At 46.0% G+C, this 20,334-nt stretch overlaps 1 protein-coding gene across 6 annotated transcripts in view; it reads right to left on the minus strand.

Annotated features, from left to right (window-relative positions):
• The window catches only part of ENOX1 (ecto-NOX disulfide-thiol exchanger 1), a 511,292-nt gene that overhangs the window by 85,907 nt on the left and 405,051 nt on the right, over positions 1-20,334 (minus strand). For all 6 annotated transcript variants that reach the window (XM_031466044.2, XM_031466047.2, XM_064493135.1 and 3 more), the window contains one exon: positions 3,494-3,678. In XM_031466044.2, coding sequence (XP_031321904.1) covers positions 3,494-3,678 — 185 coding nt within the window. The remainder of the gene's footprint in view (positions 1-3,493; positions 3,679-20,334) is intronic.

The raw sequence follows: 20,334 nt of genomic DNA on the forward strand, positions 1-20,334 counted from the left end.
GGAACTCTGCCCGTAATGTTTTCTTTGTGAACTCATGAGAAACCATGTGAAGTCAGTGAACATATCCTTAAGGGATTACGAGAAGAAAGGTTAGACACTTTCTGGCTACACTTGAAGGCAATTCTAAAAATTGCACGCTAGTCCCAAGGCTGTTAAGACTCCGTATTTTGTTTTGTTTGTTACAGAAATAATTTCTCGTAGACGAGTTGCTCAAACAAGGACATGTGGGAGGCCAGCCCCTCCTCCATCTGTTGACTTTCCTGTGAGATCATGACTTTCTGATTTGTAAAGTGGACAGCGAGCAGATGGAGAGTGGGTTTTAAAGTCAGGAGTAAAAAGCAAAATCAATTATACTTTAATAAAAAAAAAAAGAAAAAAAAAGAAAGGAGAATTCTTCGCAATGGGGCTCACATTAGCAAATTGTGGGAATTTATTCAAAGTGGTTAAGGTAGAAAGATGCACATGAATTTAAAAGCTGTATTAAAGATGGGTTGCCACAGAGATCGTCGTGCATCCGTCTAACAACCAGTAAAAGTGGAAATCCTAACTACTGCCGCTGAGTGAGTGCGTCCCCTGTGCTCAGAAGGTGCTGCATGAATCTGCAGGGTATCAGCCCTCCCCACACTTGGCCTTGCTCCTTATGAATCAAGAACCTCAAACAACCCAGAGCTCCCCCCAGGCGCCAGGTTGGCTCTTGCCTCTGTACATTTGCCATCCGTTCTTCCATTCAACAAATCTATTTTGACAATATACTCTGTGTCTGTTATTGATTGAATTGTGTTCCCCCCAAATTTATATGTTGATGTTCTAAACCCCGGTATCTCAGAACATGAGCTCATCGGGAAACAGTCACTGCAGATGTCATCAGTCAAGATGAAGTCATACTGCAGTAGTGTGGGTCCCTTCACATTTTGTACAAATTATGACCTGATAAAAAGCGGAAATTTGGACACAGGCACACACGCAGGGAGGACGCCTTGAAGATGAAGACAGGAAGCCGGGTGACGCGTCTACAAGCTGAGGAAGGAAGAAGGTGGCCAGCGAACCACTGGAAGTGAGGGGAGAGACGAGGAACCCACAGAGGAACCAACCCCGCCATCACCCTCGTCTTGCACTTTGAGGTCCAGAACTGTGAGATTGTGGTTTAGACTGAACCAGGGTAAACCAAAACAAACCCCCAAACAAAATTCCTTCCAAAATAAAACAAGCACACTAAAGGACATTTCCTACTGACCAGGGGATTCTGCAAACAGGGGAGAAGCTGCAATAACGAAACAGCTCCTTTAAGGGGCTGGAGCTCAGTGGTGGCACTGCTCCAAGGTGGACGAGGCTCAACAGTGCCCGGCAGACGCGACACCCCAAAGTGCTTCTTCCTGCCTGGCTAGCTCACCCTCGCCGCCTCTGACTTCTTTCAGATTTGAATCTTCAGCCATCTTACAGGTTTTGTCAGCTTTTAAAGCAACCAGGATTCTCTTTCCTGGAGGAAAAGGGCTGTGAGATAGTAGCTTGCAGGCTGGATCTAGTGTCACAGTCCTTGGGGAAACAGGCAGACTCTCCTCCCTTCGAAGGTGCCACGCACACCCAGGGCTGGGGCATATGGACCACCCGGGGGCCTCGCACTGCAGCTGTCAGACCGATTTCCAAGTGTGGGGACCTGAGCAACACCTATAAATGACATTTTCCTGGCTGGCCCTGACCTCTGAATCTCGCTGACTGGTCTAACACACGCTGTGAAGATCAGCGAGTCAGGACTCAAAAAGCCAAGACTCCACAATTGCTTTTAAACGGCAGGAAATGTTTAAGACAGGATTTCTGTGACTTGTCATTAACTTGTTTACATCCCCATCTGCACTTCTTGTTCATATTCCCTGCTCTCAATTATTTCTCCCTGCTTGGAGAAGGTTTCTGCAGCAGTTACCTCTAATCATTAAGACACTTTTGTAGGCAATTCAGGCTCCTGGTCTTTGAGAGCAGTCACTACGGATGGGGGGGATTTAAAAAAATATCCTACTCAGTGTATGAGTTCTCCTCATTCTGCTTATATTTCCCTTGTTTAAAGAAAAACAATTTTTTTTCCAGGAAAGAGTGATTAGATTTATATAGCCAGAGGAGTCATAAATAAAATACTCATGTGTGATGATAATTTCGGCTATGCTATTGTTTTGTTAATTTCGGCTATGTTATTCTAAGAGAACACAAAGACCCAAATATCTCAAGTGCATCACACATCAGCTGATGTCTTCAGATATAAATCCAGCTCTGAGTCTTTGATTCCATCCCCTCCTCTGCCAGTGCCCAGGTGTCCCCTGCCCACCCCTCCATCCCCTCATTTCCCACAGGCCATGTTCTTCTCCCTCCAAAGCCCACACCTCCTGTCTCTTTCTTACAACAGCTGGAAGGACACGGCTTTAACCTGAGTGTGCCAGGTGGACGTGTCTGTCGCTCTTTAATGAAAGCACAGATACTGGCCCGTTTCTAGAGCTGCCTGTCCCCCCGGATTCTAGTGCTCCATCCATTCCATCCACAAACATTTCTTAAACATGGAGCATGTCCACAGAACCTGCCTACAGGTTAGGTGTAACCCAGGAGAAGTGGAAATAACATAGCTTATGTTTTCATCGACCTGGGAAACGAACAAACTCACCAGGCTGTTGTAAAAATCAGCTGGCCTGCTTTTAAAGGACAGAGCTCTAAGGTACGGAACACTCACGTGAGGATGGGCAAGGATTTTCTGACCGTTTGCCATGAGGCTAAACTTCACATACAAAGCTCAGGCTCCTAGATTCTCTTCCTCCGTTTCCCACCTTGAGGGTAATAATTTGTCTTATTTCTTTGGCTTGGCTTTTCTCCAGATCCTACTTTTCCACTTTCCTGTCCTTAGCAACTTTTCTTTTGTCTTTCTGTAACCAAGCAGGACCCTGGGGGGCCTTCCAGGGTCAGGCTCCTCCCCCCATCCTCTGCAGCAGCTCCTCTCTGAAGTCTTCAGATGACAATATCTCATGTACATTTCCTGAGTTGTTCAGATGCTTAAAACCACCACCAAAGGGAAGAAATTAATTGCTTGATGATCAAGGGCTCGTGGCCCCCAGACCTTCTGGCGCCTGGGGGTTGATGGTGTTGACTGCCCTGTTACCTCCACATCAACCCATCAGAAGATTGTACACAAGCTCATCACGTACCCTGTGACCTCCCCTCCCTTCCCTTCTCTTTCCTGACCTTTAAATATGTTTTGCTGAAATCCTTCAGGGAGTTTGGGGTTTTCTCAGGCATCAGCCACCCCGTCCTCCTTGCTCAGCCCTGCAAGAAACCTTTCTCTGCTCCAAACTCTGATGTTTCAGTTTGTTTGGCCTCGTGGTGCGGCAGGCACACGAACTTGCCCTTGGTAACACTCCTCCCACCTTGCCTGGCAAATGGTTGCCACTTCACTTCCACTGACTACGCACGTCCCTTCCCCTTCCTCTCGAAAACGGGGCTGGCGGCGCGGGCGTGGTACCTGCTGCATGCCTTGCATGGTCTGCTGCAGGAACTGGAGCTGCTGGTCCTTGGTGAGGTTCTCTTCCGTTCGGAAAAGCTGCTCCTTCTCCTGCTTCAGCAGCTCCACCTCATTCCTGTAGGCGTCCAGCTGCCACCGGAGGCTGTCATTCTCCTCTTTCAGTGCGTAGGCCTGAGCGGCCAGGGCTGCGGGGCAAACAGAACAAGTTCCGGTGAGCCACCTGCCTGCTTAGCTGGAGGGCCTTCCGTGTGGAAGGAGAGCCTCCCTTTAACCCGGATTCTTAACGTTCAGACCCAGACGAGATGCCTTCCCGCGGGGCTCTTTATTATGCAGCTGGTGAGCATTGCTTCTTGGGGAATTTTCAGCTATTCTATTTGTCCCGTCTCACGTACGAACGCGGGCACAGGATTAATTCCTTCCAAATTCTTGTCTCTTGACCCCTCCCCCCATCCAAGGCTGCCATTCAGAAATCGATCTGTGTTGCTAGGTGATGAGAGCACTCAGAATTCCAGACAACCACTGTATCTACCCCACGGCTGCCCTCTGCCTTTGGGCAGGACGGCTTAGCCCCTCGGAGGGCTGCTTTCTTTTAAATCATGAGCGGTCCCCCAGGTGGAGGGATGCGGCCGGGGCAGCCCTGGAGAGGGGGGAACTGATGGGCACACCATTCCTCCCTGCTCTACCGCAGGGACAAACTGCACAAATTGTTTCCTCTAACTCTTATCAGGAGGGTAACCTAGCTGCATCTGTTTCACCACCAGATTAACTACCTAAGACTCCTTCTTGAAGCCTGAAATTCCCAGTGTGCAGACTCAGCCCTCACTCACATCTCCACCTTACTGAGAAAACGAGACAGTTAATTCAGGGTCTTACAGATCTCCAGGCTAAGGCTCCCCAGGCAACTGAAATCGAATAAAAGAGAAGAATGGATGGTACAAAACAAAATTGAGGATGGGGACTCCGTTCCCCCAGTTTCCAGCTTACTGCTTGGTGGTCTCTCCAATAATAATAATAATAATACTTTCTGAGCACTCACCATACAACAGACAGGGGACCACAAATTAGCTCACTTCATGGCCCCATCAACCCTCTGAAGTGGGTGCTGCTCTTTACAGATGAGAGAAATGAGGCCCAGGGAAGTTAGAGAACTTGTCTGATCCCATGAAGAAAGGAGCCTTAAACCCAGTCCTCAAACCCACATCTGGTTTCAGAGCCCCTACTCCCCCAGTCACTGGGCTATCCTGCCAGCCAGATGGGTTTAGTTCTTACCAGACTGTTTGATAACATCCCCAAATTCTCCCCCTCTACCTTCTCGCCAGTTTCCCATACTTTCTTCCTCCTCCTTTGAAAAACTCACTCTCTACTTTTGTAAGTAAGGGAAAAGTGAAGATATTTTAAAGGCTGGTTATCAGAAACATCTTTAAAGAAGGAACTTCCAGTTTTTAAGGGTGTGGTGTGGAGCCTCTGCCCGGCAGACGGCAGATCCTCAGTCTAGGATCATTTCCACACCTCACCCCACCCCCAGTTCCAGTCCCAGAGCCAGACCGAGGTCAGCCTCTCAGCTGTCCCACCCACACAGGATGACAGATCTTTCCGGAGGTGCTCTGAAACCCCAGCGAGTTCTCTCCTTCAGTATCAACCATCAAATTACATTAACAGTGATTTTATAGTGAGTATTTTACGGTATTCTGCTTTGCAAAATGATTACGTATAGTACACACTGAAATGCTAATCAAATAGAACATGCAATTAACCAGAAAATTCCCTACCTCAAACCATCAGGGATCAATTAGTCAACAAGCATTTACTGCTCATGTACTCTGTGCCGGGCCTGTCTGGGCATCATGGATCACAAAGTAAGGAGACAGAATATGTCTCTTCTCTCAAGGAGCTTGAAATATAACAGAAACTGACACATTTGAAAGGAACACATTCTAGGAAGAGAGAACAGCCCGACTCCTGGCATACGGTAGGCACTCAGTAAGTGTTGGCTGGATAAATAAATGAGCAACTAACTTAGTGCCAAGGTTTATGATGAGGGAATCCATCCTATGGAGTTCAAAGAAGAGAAAGGGAAGTGCAGACTGGAATAATAACAGAGGACTTTGAAGGCTGAAAGCTCAAGAACCGGGGAGGGACATCTCAGTCAGGAGCAAGGGCGTAAGCAAAGCCCAGAGATGAGAAATGGAGGTAGAATATTCGAGGCAGGGAGCAGAGAAGCTTGACCACGAGGCAAGAGTCTGTCTGGAAGCAGTGAGAGGACGGTGAGCCAAGTCGGGTGATGAGAGAGGGTGGAGGCTCAGCAGTCAGGCTGGAGAGCTGGGATGGATGGGGCGGCCAACGGAGAACCACCAAAGGTACTTGGGTAGTGGAAGGACATGTCCGAACTGGTGATTTAGGAAGATTAGTTTGGCAATGGTGCGTGGAATGAACTGGAGGCTGAAGAGGATGGATCAAGGAAATTTTATTCGGTGTAGACCTGTGTGCGAAACCAAGGAGCTGCCAATTTTACAGTTTTCAGGGGCTTATAAAGTCAGAAACTCTCCAGGGTGTTCCCAGGGATAGGAGCTAGCGCTTTTTAACACATTGCAGCCCAATCTTAGACCTCGTCCAGGCCCTTAGATACCCGTGCCTGACGACTCAGTTTACCAACCCTTAAAGAAATGGTTATGAGGCATCATTTAAGAGAGAGACGTTGTAATAGGGCAAAATTACAGAAAATGTAAACGACGAAAAAAGTGTTGGCACCACAGACGCACATTACTACATTTAGTGGCATTCAAAGACACTTAAGTCATTTCCTTAGGAAGCTCTATTTGGCCCTTTCTCAATTCAGAGTGGCATTTTTATTATCATAACTGATAGCAGGTGTTTGTGAAGAAATCGATTAGTATGCAGGGATGGAAATTACATTTTCCAAATGAACTGCACAGTCGGCAAGATATGCTGAAATCTGTGTAGCAAAGTGTAAGCAGCCATAAAGCATGTGTCAGCAACATTATTTAAATAAATTGTGTGACCCTAAATACATATAGGGAAGTGCACCATCCATTATTATAGGGGTTCCCTGATAAGCCTGTGGAATGGCATTGCTGACGGATCTTATTCTTGGCTAAGCCAAGTGACCACTGTCCCTGCCAAGTAGGATACTGTGTCGTTTGTACTTCCTGAATAAATGTGTGATATCATTATATAAAAAAAGAAAAAAAAAAACCAAAACAGCAGCTGTAACTCTCCCCTCTCCCCTCCCCTCAAATCAATACCATAGCCAATCCCTTCAATGTTTTTATAATTGGGGCATATAACTGATTTACATTCCTTATTAAATGATTTCAAGCTTGATATTTGCAAAAAAATTTTTTTGGTTACTCACGTGGCAGCAAAGTGGTTCTCTTCTAAAGGGTGAGAAATTGTATATTGACTCCACTTAACTTCTGGCCACCTGTCTGTAAACATTATCAGTGTCAAGCTGCCTGGATCCACCCTCAGATGAGGCTTCCTGGAAGAGGCTAGATTACGTTTCCTGGGCCAGAGCTCTAAAGGGAACAAAATTCTAATAATTTCTAACTTAACACCACTTCTCAGAGTATTAAAATTTCAGAAACTGGGAGGGTCCACCCTTTCATTTCTCTCTCTCTCTGCCTTTTTCTCCTTTGTTCTTTCTGGGACACTGCATTAAATTAAACAGTTTTTAAAAAATGTATAATCAAGCTTTTGATAAAGTTTACCCTTGAGAGACTGTACAACAAATCCACCATTCAAAAAAGCATACGGATTCAAAATAAACACCACTATGCATCTTTTTGTAGGAATCCCTGAGGAGTGCACTGCGTTCCAATAAACAGGAAACAAAATATTTAGCTAACAGGTGGATTACCAATTTTCAATAAAATTTTTAAAAAGGATACCGTAAGGCACTTTAAGTGTAAATGATTCTGAACACAACTGAATTTTCCTTGGGTGCTTTTAAAGGCACTGCGGAATCCAGTGGGGCCTCCGGATTATTATGAGCTCATTCACCAAGCTACTGTTAATGGAGGAGCCCTGTGCGGGGAGCCGTGGAATCCACGAGGGCAAATCCAGTGTAGGCATCGGTTTATACTTGCATGGGACCTTAGGAAAACTCTGTTATGGGGATTTTCTGATTGGACCAAAAAAGGAACGAACAATATTGGAAAAGACTTTGCTCAGTAAGATTAAATTACATTTCAAAAATTAGCCCTGGGCTACAAAAAATTACCAAAGTGACACTAGTGTATGAAAGCTGATGCAGAGATTAAATTGCACTGCTGAAGAAGAGACTGAAAGGTATTCCAGCACCTTGCTGCATCCTTTACTAGGTTCTACGTAAAGCATTGTTCCTTATATTAACTATGGTCAGAATGACCTCCTCCTCTGTCTCTTGCATTACTTACTGTGTTTCCATGGGAACAGATAACGGCATGCTTAACTTCTTTAAGTAAATAATCTGGTGAAAGCCTTGAAATCTCTCTCTTACCAGCCTAAGCCAGCCTCAGAAAAATAATTAGCACGCTATGAAAAATGTAAGTTATTTTGGGTTATGTCCCAGTAAGCTGACAGTATGTTAATATCTTTTTCATGCTCAGGCAAGATGTAACTAAATAATCAAACACGTTAACATACTGTTTCTAACAATATCTGGATTTCTCAAGAACTGTTTGTCTTCGTGTCTTTGGGGGACTGTGTGTTTAATGCCCTCCCTCCACTTTGCCAGATGTCCCCCTGGCATGCCTGGAGGACGTGCTGAGCTGTGCCTTTCCCTCCCACATGCAAAGGACACCTTTTTCAAGGATTTTTATCAGCTGCTGCCCAGACAGCTAGGTGTGCTGATAGATCCAGAACCCAGGATGGCTGGATGGGTCTCAGGCCGCATGATGTCTGTGCACCTTCCAGCTCCCCTGGCCCGGGGACTTAGGGGCCATCCCCAGGCTCCATCTGCCTCCTGCATTCTGCCTCTTTTCTTGCAGGGCGCCTGGGGTGTCCAGTTGCTTCATTTTGGCACAGACAGCACACTGTGTACCCAATGTCATGCTTTCCTTCACTGAGTGAAGCTTGTTCCTGAGAAGTGACAGGCCCAGGGGTTGCCGTCAACTGGTTCTCACTGATGGAATGCGAAGGGGGTGTGGGGTGACGTGTGTCTTTGGCACTTTCCCTCATTCTCTTCCTGCTGCTGGGAATAGGCCTGGGTCTTTAACTCATCAAGTGGAGGAAAGGTGCCCACTGACCAAGACTATCTGCTTTGGACTCTATAGTGCCCAAGAAATAAACTTCTTTTTTTTTTCCCTTCTGGTAAAGCCACTTGAAGATGTGGGACTTCTTTGTAAAACAGCTGGTATTACTCAAACCCAGAGTTTCCCAAATACTGGCTGGCATCAGAAACTCCTGGTGGGTGTGCTCAAACACGTATTTCTGGGCCCCTGGAGTTTTCAACGTGGTGTGTCCAGGATGAAGTCTGAGCATGTACATTCCTCCAAGTTCCAGGCAGCGCTGCAGCCGAGACCACCCTTGGAGACGGCTGCTCAGACCATGGCTCTGTATATCCCCCTGCTTCTGAACTGGGGCTATAGTTGGCATGTTTGGACAGATATTCCTCGGGGCACCACAGGCTCAGCCTGTCATTCCGGCTTCATTCTTGACCTTCTGAATGAGCCCCAGCTCCATGCTCTGCACCAGTGAAGGTCATCCTGTCCCAGCCCCATCCCCATCCCCCGGCCACCTCCTTATGGAGGGAGGGGGAGACTGGGGCAAAAGATACAATCGCTACTGTTTTCCTTCCCCTCTTTCCCCCAAACAACAGTAGCAGCAGCAGAAACAGTAACAGAGGTAGTGACCGCTAATAATTTTACTTCCTGGCAACATGCTAAACCTATTATTTGCATAATCTCCTTTCGCCCTCACAAAAACACGATCTAGACAATACGACTGTTATTTCTAATTCACAGGCGACGGGGCTGAGTTTGAGAGACGTGGAGGCTGCCCAGCTGGTGGGAGGTGCAGGACTCACACTCGGCAAGCGTGACCCCAGAACCCCTACTCCCTGGTGTCGTGATGCGATGCTACCCGGGCAGCCTCGTGCGGTCCGTGCTGCAGCTGTAGAGCGAAGGGAACCAGGGCTGCTGCGCGGGGCTGGATCTGCTCCTAACGGAGGTAAACCATGCCCTTGCTGGCTCTGCCGGGGGGACTGTCCTGCTGGAGACAGGCTCCGCTCTGGAGGCAGAAAGGATGAGTCTACTTTAAAAATAAACACACATGGCTCTTCTGCAGGAGAATTTGGGAATGAACGATCCATAAGGAAGGTAAACTCAGAGTTCTTGAATCTTGAGGCCTGACTTGATCCACTCAGGGGTCCCTCCTTCTGCCCTGTGTCTCTCTCCTTGGAAATGGATGCAGAGGCTACTGATCACTGAGCTCCTGGGTCTCGGCTGGTTCCCAGGTCTCCACGAAGAGAGCCGTGTCCAGGGACTCGGGCTGACCCAGGACTCCCAGAGGACCACCAGCCCAGTGCCTACCCAACTCTATATTCTGCTTTTTTAAATGTCCTGCACCTTTGATTGAGTAAAGGTGGTGAAAACCCCTCTTCCCACAGAGTCCCCAGGGTATGAATGGGCTCAGGAAAACCCAAGACAAGGACCAGACGGACCTCAGAAGACCAGACGAAAGCACGGGGCCCTCAGGCTGCTGTCAGGCTGGTGCCTCCCAGCATCCCGGCAAGGATCTGGAGAGCATCCTAGTCGCCCGCTGCGTGGCTGGTCTCCCACAAGGTAGCCTCTCACGCTCCCGACAAACTGTAATCGATCTGTTTTGCAGTAGCGCTTGTAACACCACTGAAGCAGCAATCTGCCTCAGATCGCTTGCGGAAATTCCTTCTGCTACATCTGTGCAGGATTATTATTATTACAACTTAGCATTGACATAACGTTTTATATTTGCCATGTGTATTAGAGTCTGCACATTAGCTATTATTAGGGAGAGCCAAACAGACGCACGAGGCAGTGTCTATTTCCGTCTTTGTGTGAGGCCAGGGGAATAAGGGTAATTTGGAGAGGGCGGGTAGGCTGGATCCTGTTATAAAGACTTAGATGTGAGTCTGGAGGCACAACCGGCAGCAGGTGACTCAGGAAGAGAAGATCCTCTGCCCCTCCCTCCGCACAGCCCCTCCTAAGGAAGTGGTCTGTACCAATGGTGGCTGTGTTGTGCAGTGCTGTGGGGACACTGCTGAGAACTCACCTTCTGCTTTATCGCTTTTCCATCGATGCTATTACCCTCTAAGACCTCCGCCAGCTCTCCCCATTTTCCTCCGAGGAAAGTAAGTGAAGGGAAGAGGCATGCTCACCTCTCCCACAGCAAGGTGAGTGTGCCATTTAAAACTCTGATGGATGCTCTGGTGGGTGAGGGGTGCCTGTAGCATCCTCAGGGAAGCAGATCCGCAGTGACTCCCACGAACCTCAGCTCGGTGCCTGCTCTGACCTCGGAGCTCCGTGCCCAGCGATGGGGGGACTGACGCAGGTAAGGACCTGGGGAAGCCACTTACCTGCTCCCTCCACCACGTGCTGTGGTGGTTGGACCAAGGGAGGGGAGGCTTTTGGCTGTGAAAGGAGAGCAGGGGGGGGAGGGGGCCTTCCAGAAGAAGGTGGGGTGGGCTGGGCCTCGAAGTCAGGCTCTCACTGTGAAAAGCTGAAGGCAAGTGGGAGTGGGGCTTCCCCACAGTGACAACTACTTCCACCTGCCACTCCAGATGAAGACGGTGCCAAGGCCGGCGGGCACGATCAGTGCGGTGAGGAGAGGACGCTGGGCTGCTGAGGGCCCCACGTCCTGGCATCAGGCACATGGAGAGGGGCATTCCTTGCCCCACTCACCCAGGACTCTTTCTTTCTTTTTTTTTTTTATTAGACTTCAGCTTTCTTTTTCACTTGCAATCTCTATTTCAATGTCCAAGATACAAGACTACCTTTTTTCCAACCCTCTGGATAGTTTAAAGATTCTTTTTTTCAGGGCTGTCAGACAGACCAAGATACACCACAGAATGACACAGGTTTTCCGGAACACAGCCCCTCCCTGGCCTTGCCCCCTCCCTCACAGACAACCCACCTCCCCTGGGGACCGTGCTCCACCCTCACTGCTGGCTGGTCTCATCCAAAAAGAAAGAGCGGCTTTAAACAGCAACCCCTCCCCTGAAGGCATCACCCTTCTTATTCCTCATCCAACTGCAACGCCAGGGCTGTCATCCTCTCTCCTCCCAACCGGCAGATTTTTTCCCTTTTAACAGATGATCACTTCTAATTTTCTTCAAGAATCCTTTGCCTCAAGGAGTGACGTCTTCCTACTCCTTCTAACCCCCTCACCCTCACATAACATGCTCTTAAACGGGTGGTTTCTACCGCATAGAATTCAGTGCGCCCTGAAATGTGCAGTGGAGTCAGCCCACACCTGAAGCGTGTTCTCAGTTCAAGGCGTTGCCCTTGGCAAGAAAGAGCGACCTTTCCCACAAAGCTTCTATTTTAAGACGCCAAATCCTTGGGATAACAAAGATGTGTTGAACAGAAAGCCTCTCTCTTCCCTCAGGTCTCGTGCCCTGCATAAACTCAAACTCTCCAGCTCGAGTGGGGACCAAGGCTGGTGGGAAGTGGTGCCCAGTCAGATCCCTCCTCACCAGCCTCGTCACCAGCGTTGACACCGGTTTAAGCACTGGTGTTTGTGCCTGGCATGGGGACAAAGAGTCCCATCCTCTCTAAGTACACAATCAAGGTAGAATCACACTGGTCTGAACAATCACTGGCATCTCCAGGCCAGTATTTCTCACAGCTTGTCCCGCACACAGCCTCCATTTGCCCCATGAGAATTCCTGGACCACCCCAGACCCTCTGAACCAGTTTCTGTGATGGGGGCTGAGGCTATGCACGTGGACAAGTTTCCAGGTTACTCTGACGCATGCCAAAGTTCTAGAACCAGTTTACTAGCTTTTAGTGACCAAGATCACTGGTTCTTCGTAACTGCCTCCCAGTCTTGTATTTCTTTCATTATTTTTTTTTGACACCTGCTTTCCCTCAGCCTTTTCTAACGACTTCTCTGTTATTGAAAGAACCTTCTCCTCTCCAGCTTTTACCGTCCACCGTGGCCTTCCAGGGTTCTCTGCCATCTGCCTTCTCACACTGCATTAATCTGTCTCCCAGTTCCTCTCCGAATGCTACTTAATGCCTCTCCCGTGATGACACTGTGACTCAATGCTTTCATAAGTCCTCCAGCCAGTGTCTCCAAAACACATTTTTCTGATCTACTAGATGGGGCTGTGCATTGCTTTCCTTTGCAGCTATATTTCTGGAGAAAGCTCAGCTGCAGCAGGTCTGTGGTGGCTGGTACCCAGGAGGGGCGGGGCTGCACCTCTGTGCTCTGTGGGGTCTATTCGCCCCTGACCAAGGGCCCTCGGACCAGTGTCTCCCTGGAGGACAGGAGACCCCTCCTGCGCATGCTCCCCCAGCCCCTGGTCACTAGGTCCTCGGAGGCCGTTCTCTCTGGCAACCACTCAGGCACCCCCGCTTCCCTCTCACCACTGATGGATGAGAACACAGTCCCTGGCTATTCTCGGAGAGTCAGAGAAGAGGAGGGACTCTGTCCTTGGCTCTCATCACATTTTTCTGCATCAGGCTACTTTCATTCCTTCTTCCCTCCAAACTAGGAGGGTCTATTTTTCCATTAAGCAAAGGATACTTGGATGCAGCTCACACAGACAGGACGAGAGGAATCCTCTACCTGTGTCATACACATGGTACCTAAACGAATAAACCACCTCCCTTTCATTTCTTCTTTCTTTGGTCCTCTGTCAGTCACCTCCTCTCCACTAAGCATTTTTATCTTTTACTTCATTTACATTTCTTCTTGTTCTCATATTACCTTATTTCACCCTGTTTTTTTTTTTTTCCCATTTTCCTTCTTTCCTACCTACAACTGACCTCCATCAATCCTCTGTCACATGCCAGCGGTTTCCAATCCCTTGTGCGTCTGACTTGCCTGAGGAGTATTTGAATAACACAGATTCCTGGGCGTTAACCCCCAGGCATCGGTGTTTGTGTAAAGCCTCCCAGGTCTGCCTTTGCCTTGTGTGCAGCCAGGGCTGGAAACAGCTCCTTTTACCTTCTGTTACAGTTCAGCAGTGTCCACATTGCCGGAGTACCATTTTCAAAATGCCCCAGAATCCCAGATTTGGTTATTTCTTATGACCTCGAGGAAACCCTTTGAAGATGAGCCTTACATTACTGCCAACAAGCTGAGGCTCAGAGAAGGGACACCACGTGCCAGGCCAAGCCAGACACAAAACGAAGATCCCTCAAGGGGCCTTTGACCTCGTCTGGTTCTAAGTTATTTCTTCCCTCTGTTTGGTGACCCTAAAATCTCTCTTCCAGGGACATCAGTTCTCACTGCTGCAGGCCACTTTCTCCGAGCCCTTGTGGCGGTTGGACCACCCAAGTGACCCTCTCTTCAAAAGAGCATCAAGGCGAGCCTGGCAGTCCTCGGTCAGGCCTCGAACATGGGAGGGACACATGCAAGAAAGTCTCTCAAAAACTTATTTTCAGAACTCCTGATTTCTGCTCACATGCCTCACCTGGACACATCTTCTCACATCTTTTCACCCCCGGAGCCTGAGGGCAACGAAGCCCAGCTTCGCCAGACTCAGGATTCATCTTCTCCGAGTCCTTGGGCGGGAAAAGCACACGTATTTTATAAACTGTCTGGATGGCTAAATTATAGCAATTTTTCCCTGGGAGAGAGTTGTTCAGATATTAAAACCCACTATATATTGAGTATGCTCATCTTTCTCGCATCCCCACAAAAAGCAGTTTTTGCTGTGCTCATTAAAATGATTTGCTTTTGGCTTCTGACGAGTATAATTTTTCAGGTAGCTATGTTTTATTCTTACTAGCGACTCCTTGAAATCCCTCTGCAAGTGCTGAAGCCCCAGTTAAGTGCTATTAATCAAACACTAAACGCTTTTTAAAACAGCTCTCCCCCCTCTTCTCTAATTGAGAAATAGTGCTGTTTGGGCAAGTTTATGAAGTGACCTTGATTGAATTAAAGAGGTCAGGGATGGAACAGACTTCAAACTCATATTCAGTGATTTTCAAGAAATGACTTCCCTCCAATTAAGCGGGAATTAGCATGAAATATTTTGTTTCTGAAAGGTTGAAAGAATTCCTCTGAGAAGGCAGCTCTCTTGTTACTAGCTTTATTGAACGTGGGAGAGAAGGTGCCATGGATGGTTCTATATAAAGCGCTTTGTTAACAGGGTGCTGATGACCCTGCATCGATTATAATCTTCCTTGGGAGCCTAAATGTTACATAGAAGGGGCAAAAATCTCAATTTGAGGTTCGATTTCTATTTTAAAAGCCCCAGGACTTAACAACTTTAAATTAGTTAAAAAAAAATTAAGCCACATTTTCCATCTGCAATAATCTCAACCCAGTTCCAGGGGAAAAGGTTTCAAACGTTACCTTCTTTCTTTCTTTGTTGTTTCTCTTTTTAGCTCCATCCTTCACCTTGCCAAGTCCCCATCTTTTAATGACCTGAAAGAACGTGTCCTTCTTGTGCTAAAGAGTAACGCGTGGAGTCTCTGATACATAATTATGGGAGTGGGATTCCACAGAGGCGTAAAGAGGGACCAGGCATACATGGTGGTTTGGGGGCTGTCGGGTATCCGTGAGGAGCAGCAGTCCTGGGAGGATGCTGGCCAGGCTTCTCTGTATCCTACTGTCTGCTCCTGTCAACCTTGGAGAGTCGTGTACACACGGATCACACACAGGAGGAAGGCGGGGGGTGGGGTGTTAGACAGACAGAAGGAGGTTTAAAGCCTACGAGCCTGGGGGCAATTTAGTTACCCTCCATCAGACCGCAGGGTCCTCATCTGAAAACCATGGTCAGTGCTTACTACGGGGATCAAATAGCGAATAGTTTTTGCTTTGTTTTGTTTTTGGTCTATGCTGAAAAAAATATCCTTCAACAGAATAAAAAAATTAGTTCTCGCTAGTTTTCATTTCCGATCCATTCATTTAACAAGTGCTTGTCCACCTATGAGTACAATGCAACACGCTGGCCATTCAGGGCATCTTGAAGGAGCAGATGGGGTCAGCGGTCCTCCCATCTCAGCATGCGTTCACTCCTATTTGCTTAAAACAAACAAAGAAATAAATGAAACCTTCTCCAGGGGTGACAGAGTTCAGATGAACAGAGTATCCAACTTCTTCTCACATACTCTCAGCTCTCACGGTTCTTCTGCTTGTTAGAGTTTATCTGCATCTTGGCCGTGACTTCTGAGAGTGTAGCGAGCAGGCACTGTGTGGACCCATGGCCCAGGGCTGTTCCAGGACAAGGAGAACTCTGAAAATACATTACTTGGAGTTCCCACGGTAGATAGGCAACACTCTCAGATCAAAGACTGAGTCTCGAATAGTCTTATCAAACTTGTTTGCTCTTTCCGCCCCTTAATATGACACTGCAAGACAAACGATATCATGGTCCCAGCCACATCGTAAGAATTCACTGAATATTTGCCATTTTAATCTTACCATTTCTTTGTATTATGGCATTGCTTAAGACAATTTCCTGGAAGTAAACAGCTAAGGATGGAGGAATGGATGGCTTTAGGATATTCATATTATATAAACTATCCCATTAAAGTCTAATATGACTACAGAACTACAGTAATCAAAACAGCATGGTATTGGTACAAAAACAGACATAAGGACCAATGGAACAGAATAGAGAGCCCAGAAATAAATCTACAAATTTTTGGTCAATTAATCCTTGACAAAGGAGGTAAGAACATACAATGGAGTAAAGACAGTCTCTTCAGCAAATGGTGGTGGGAAAACTGAACAGCAGCATGTAAATCAATGAAGCTAGAATACTCCCTCACACCATACACAAAAATAAACTCCAAATGGATTAAAGACTTAAACATAAGACACTATAAACCTCTTAGAAGAAAACATAGGCAAAACATTATCTGACATAGATCTCAGCAATGATCTCCTAGGGCAGTCTACCCAGGCAATAGAAATAAAAGCAAAATGAACAAATGGGACCTAATTAAACTTATATTCTTTTCCACAGCAAAGGAAACCATAAGCAAAACAAAATGACAACCTATGGGATGGGAGAAAATATTTGCTAATGACGTGACTGACAAGGGCTTAATTTCTACAATATAGAAACAGCTCATACAACTTAATAGGAAAAAACCAAACAACCCAGTCCAAAAATGGGCAGAAGACGGAAACAAGCAATTCTCCAATGAAGACATACAAATGGCCAATAGGCACATGAAAGAATGCTCAATATTGCTAATTATCAGAGAAATGCAAATCAAAACTATAATAAGGTTATCACCTCACACCAGTCAGAATGGCCATGATTTAAAAGTCCACAAATAATAAATGCGGGAGGGGGTATGGAGAAAGGGAGCCCTTCTACACTATTGTTGGGAATGTAGTTTGGTATAGCCATTATGGAAAACAGTACGGAGATTCCTCAAAAAACTAAAAACAGACTTATCCTATGATGCAGCAATCCCACTCCTGGGCATATATCCAGAGGGAACCTTAATTCAAAAAGATACATGCACCCCAATGTTCACAGCAGCACTATTTACAATAGCCAAGACATGGAAGCAACCTAAATGTCCATCAACAGATGACTAGGTAAAGAAGTTGTGGTATATTTATACAATGGAACACTACTCAGTCATAAAAAAGAATAAAATAATGCCATTTGCAGCAACATGGATGGACCTGGAGAATGTCATTCTAAGAGAAGTAAGCCAGAAAGAGAAAGAAAACTACTACCATATGATATCATTTATATGTGGAATCTAAAAAAAAAAAAAAAAAAAAAAAAAGGACCAATGAACTTACTTATAAAACAGAAACAGAGTCACAGACATAGAAAACAAACTTATGGTTACTAGTAGGGGAGGCGGGTGGGAAGGGATAAATTGGGAGTTCGAGATTTGCAGATACTAACTACTATATATAAAACAGATAAACAACAAGTTTATACCGTACAGCACAGGGAACTATACTCAATATCTTATAGTAACTTTTGGTGAAAAAGAATATGAAAATGAATATATGTATGTTCCTATATGACTGAAGCATTATGCTGTACACCAGAAATGGACACAACATTGTAAACTAACTATACTTCAATAAAAATACATTTTTTAAAAAAGTCTAACATGGCAAGTGGAGACATTTCTTCAACAACTGACTGGTAAATCACTAAAAGAAGAGTGAAATCTCTTATCCTACCTCCAAAAGATTTGCCAAATACGTGCCATCACTTACGCTGCAACTGACAACTTGTAATCATAAAACAAAATCCCAATATAAACTTGCAGAATTTAATCAGCCTTCTAGCTAACTATTGTTGGGGGTAAAATTACATTTTTCTCATTAATTGAGAACATGGGATGCGGAGGGAGAGGACATATTACTTCTAAGACCTCTTCCAGATCAAAACTTCCCTGAGTCTGTATATCTCAGTAAGAGTGATATTGTAGATGCTCTTCCCTCAGATTTTTAATTTTTAACAGTGATCGAGGTGGGTAGGGTATAGCTCAAGTGGTAGAGCACATGATTAACACACACGAGGTCCTGGGTTCAATCTCCAGTATCTCCTATAATAAAATAAATAAATAAACCTAATTACTGCTCCTCTCAAAAAAAAAAAAAAAGAGTGAGAGGTATTGCTCATAAAGAGAAGCCTCAGGAACAAGAGGGGAGGGAGAGCACTTCATCAAGTCTTGAAATTAGATGGAGAGTCACTGAACCTGTGATCTTGGAGGAGGCTCTCTCAGGCCCTGGGGAGGCAGAGGACACATGGGATGAGGTGGGAAATCAAAGAAGTACCATTGTGGCTCAGATCATTCCAGATCCAGCATCACGTCTGTGCTTGTGTTCTGAGAAATGTTTTCATGTTCCTCTTCACCTGCGTGGAGAGTCGGGGAAAGGAAGGCATGGGCTGCGACAGCGTGTGCTGTTTCCCGAGGGAGTGCATCACGTGGCACAGGACGGCGCCTTCACCTCTTCAAACCATTCCTTCTTCTTGCCCAAAGCCATAGAGCAGATCGTCTTCAAGGAAATAAATATCACTCAGCTAGAAAAGGAACTGTGCCAATTTCCCGAATATTTTTAAAAGCGGGCATTGCCGTTGGAACGGGCTAGAGAACAGTTCACTGGATGCGCTGTCTATGTGGAAGCCAACCTCTTCCTCGTCAGTAGAAAACAGAGAAAGGAACAGGAAGGCTAAGCAAAAGCCTTGTCTGGATTGACGTACACTTCTCCAGGCCACCTGTGCCTGCCCGTGGCATCATGGTGCTGCGCACAGAGCAGGCAGTCAAAATCCTTGGTGGGTTTTACTGACTCTTAATGATGCCACCGAAGGCATTTGGGGGATATTCTGGAGCTCTTCCCCATAGCGTTTAGTGATGCCACAGAAAGGTCATTAGCCTGGAAAGAAGGAAGAGCACTGAGTTCCAGACCTCCTACTTCTGATGTTGGGCAAATAACATCACTTCTCAACATGGGACTGCACATTCCTTGTTGTGAAAAAAGGAGGCAGTTATACAACATGGTTTCTAAGGGTCTCTTCTACACCCGAAGAGACTTATCGTGGCCAGTCTCCTTGTGGGGAAGAGCTCAACATGTCTGCCTGGGTTAGAACTTGAATTATTTCGTGGGTCCTCAATTTAATAGTGGTGCAAGTGTGATCATATTTGGAATAGGAAACTGTAAGATGATACGGTAGAGGAAGGTAAGAAGGTATGGCAAAGTAAATGTGGTAATTCCCTAATTAGAAGCAAAAGAAGGCAAGTCAATAAACGTCTACCATTGGGAACTTGTTACCATTCATTGCTACTTCTGACTTCCCTCAATGATTGGAAACGGCCAGGTAGACTCCTCAATCAAGATGAGTTTTACCACAGATTCTCCTGGGTCATTTTTAAAGTAATATTTACTGTAATTTAATTATCTAAATAATACATGTATATACTATAGAAATTTTTGAGATGCACAAAGAGGAAAAAATCACCTATAATTATACTATCTAGAAATAATCACTCTGAGTATTTTGACTATCTCCTTATAGATTTTCCCCTAACATAAAAATTAGGAATACAACACATACACAAATACACAACTGGAATGATCTGTACATTGATTTGTAACTGCTTTTTTAAATCACTTAGCAATACCTAGAGAACATTTCTCTCATGCCATTATATAGTCTGCTAAAACATGATTTTTTTCCTCAAGGCTGCTTATGGATAGATGATTAATTAACCAATACCCTAGTGTTTGATATTTATGTGTTTCTAAATTAATTCTCATAGTTGGAAATTTGGGTAACTACATCAAGCAGCAGTGACCCACAAGCCCTGGGTGGAGAGCAGGGAGGGGTCTCTGGGACACGGCGGCTCTAGAAGTCACTGTGGGCTCATGAAAGAACCCGCAACTCCCTGCCTGCAGCACCACAATGGATCGACTCCGTTTTGCAACTTCCAGAAATGTTTCTTCCTACTTCTCTTAGTGACGGGGATTCTCAAATAAAACTTTCCTTACCAGTCCCTTCCCAGAAAAGCCCTCCCACACTGGGTCCTGGGGCTGGGGAGTAGAGCTGCTAAGCGCTAAGTCCCTCTTTGGTATCAAGGACATGCATCTCAGTAAAAGAGAAGAGTGTCTAAGCCATTTAGATGTGGGAGAGCTTCCTGTAACAGTAATTTTTAATTGCTATAAACCTCAATGTCCAGGACTTCTAAGCAGAAGTTATC

The sequence above is a fragment of the Camelus dromedarius genome, chromosome 13 (genome assembly GCF_036321535.1).
Source record: "Camelus dromedarius isolate mCamDro1 chromosome 13, mCamDro1.pat, whole genome shotgun sequence".
NCBI classification, from domain to species: domain Eukaryota; kingdom Metazoa; phylum Chordata; class Mammalia; order Artiodactyla; family Camelidae; genus Camelus; species Camelus dromedarius.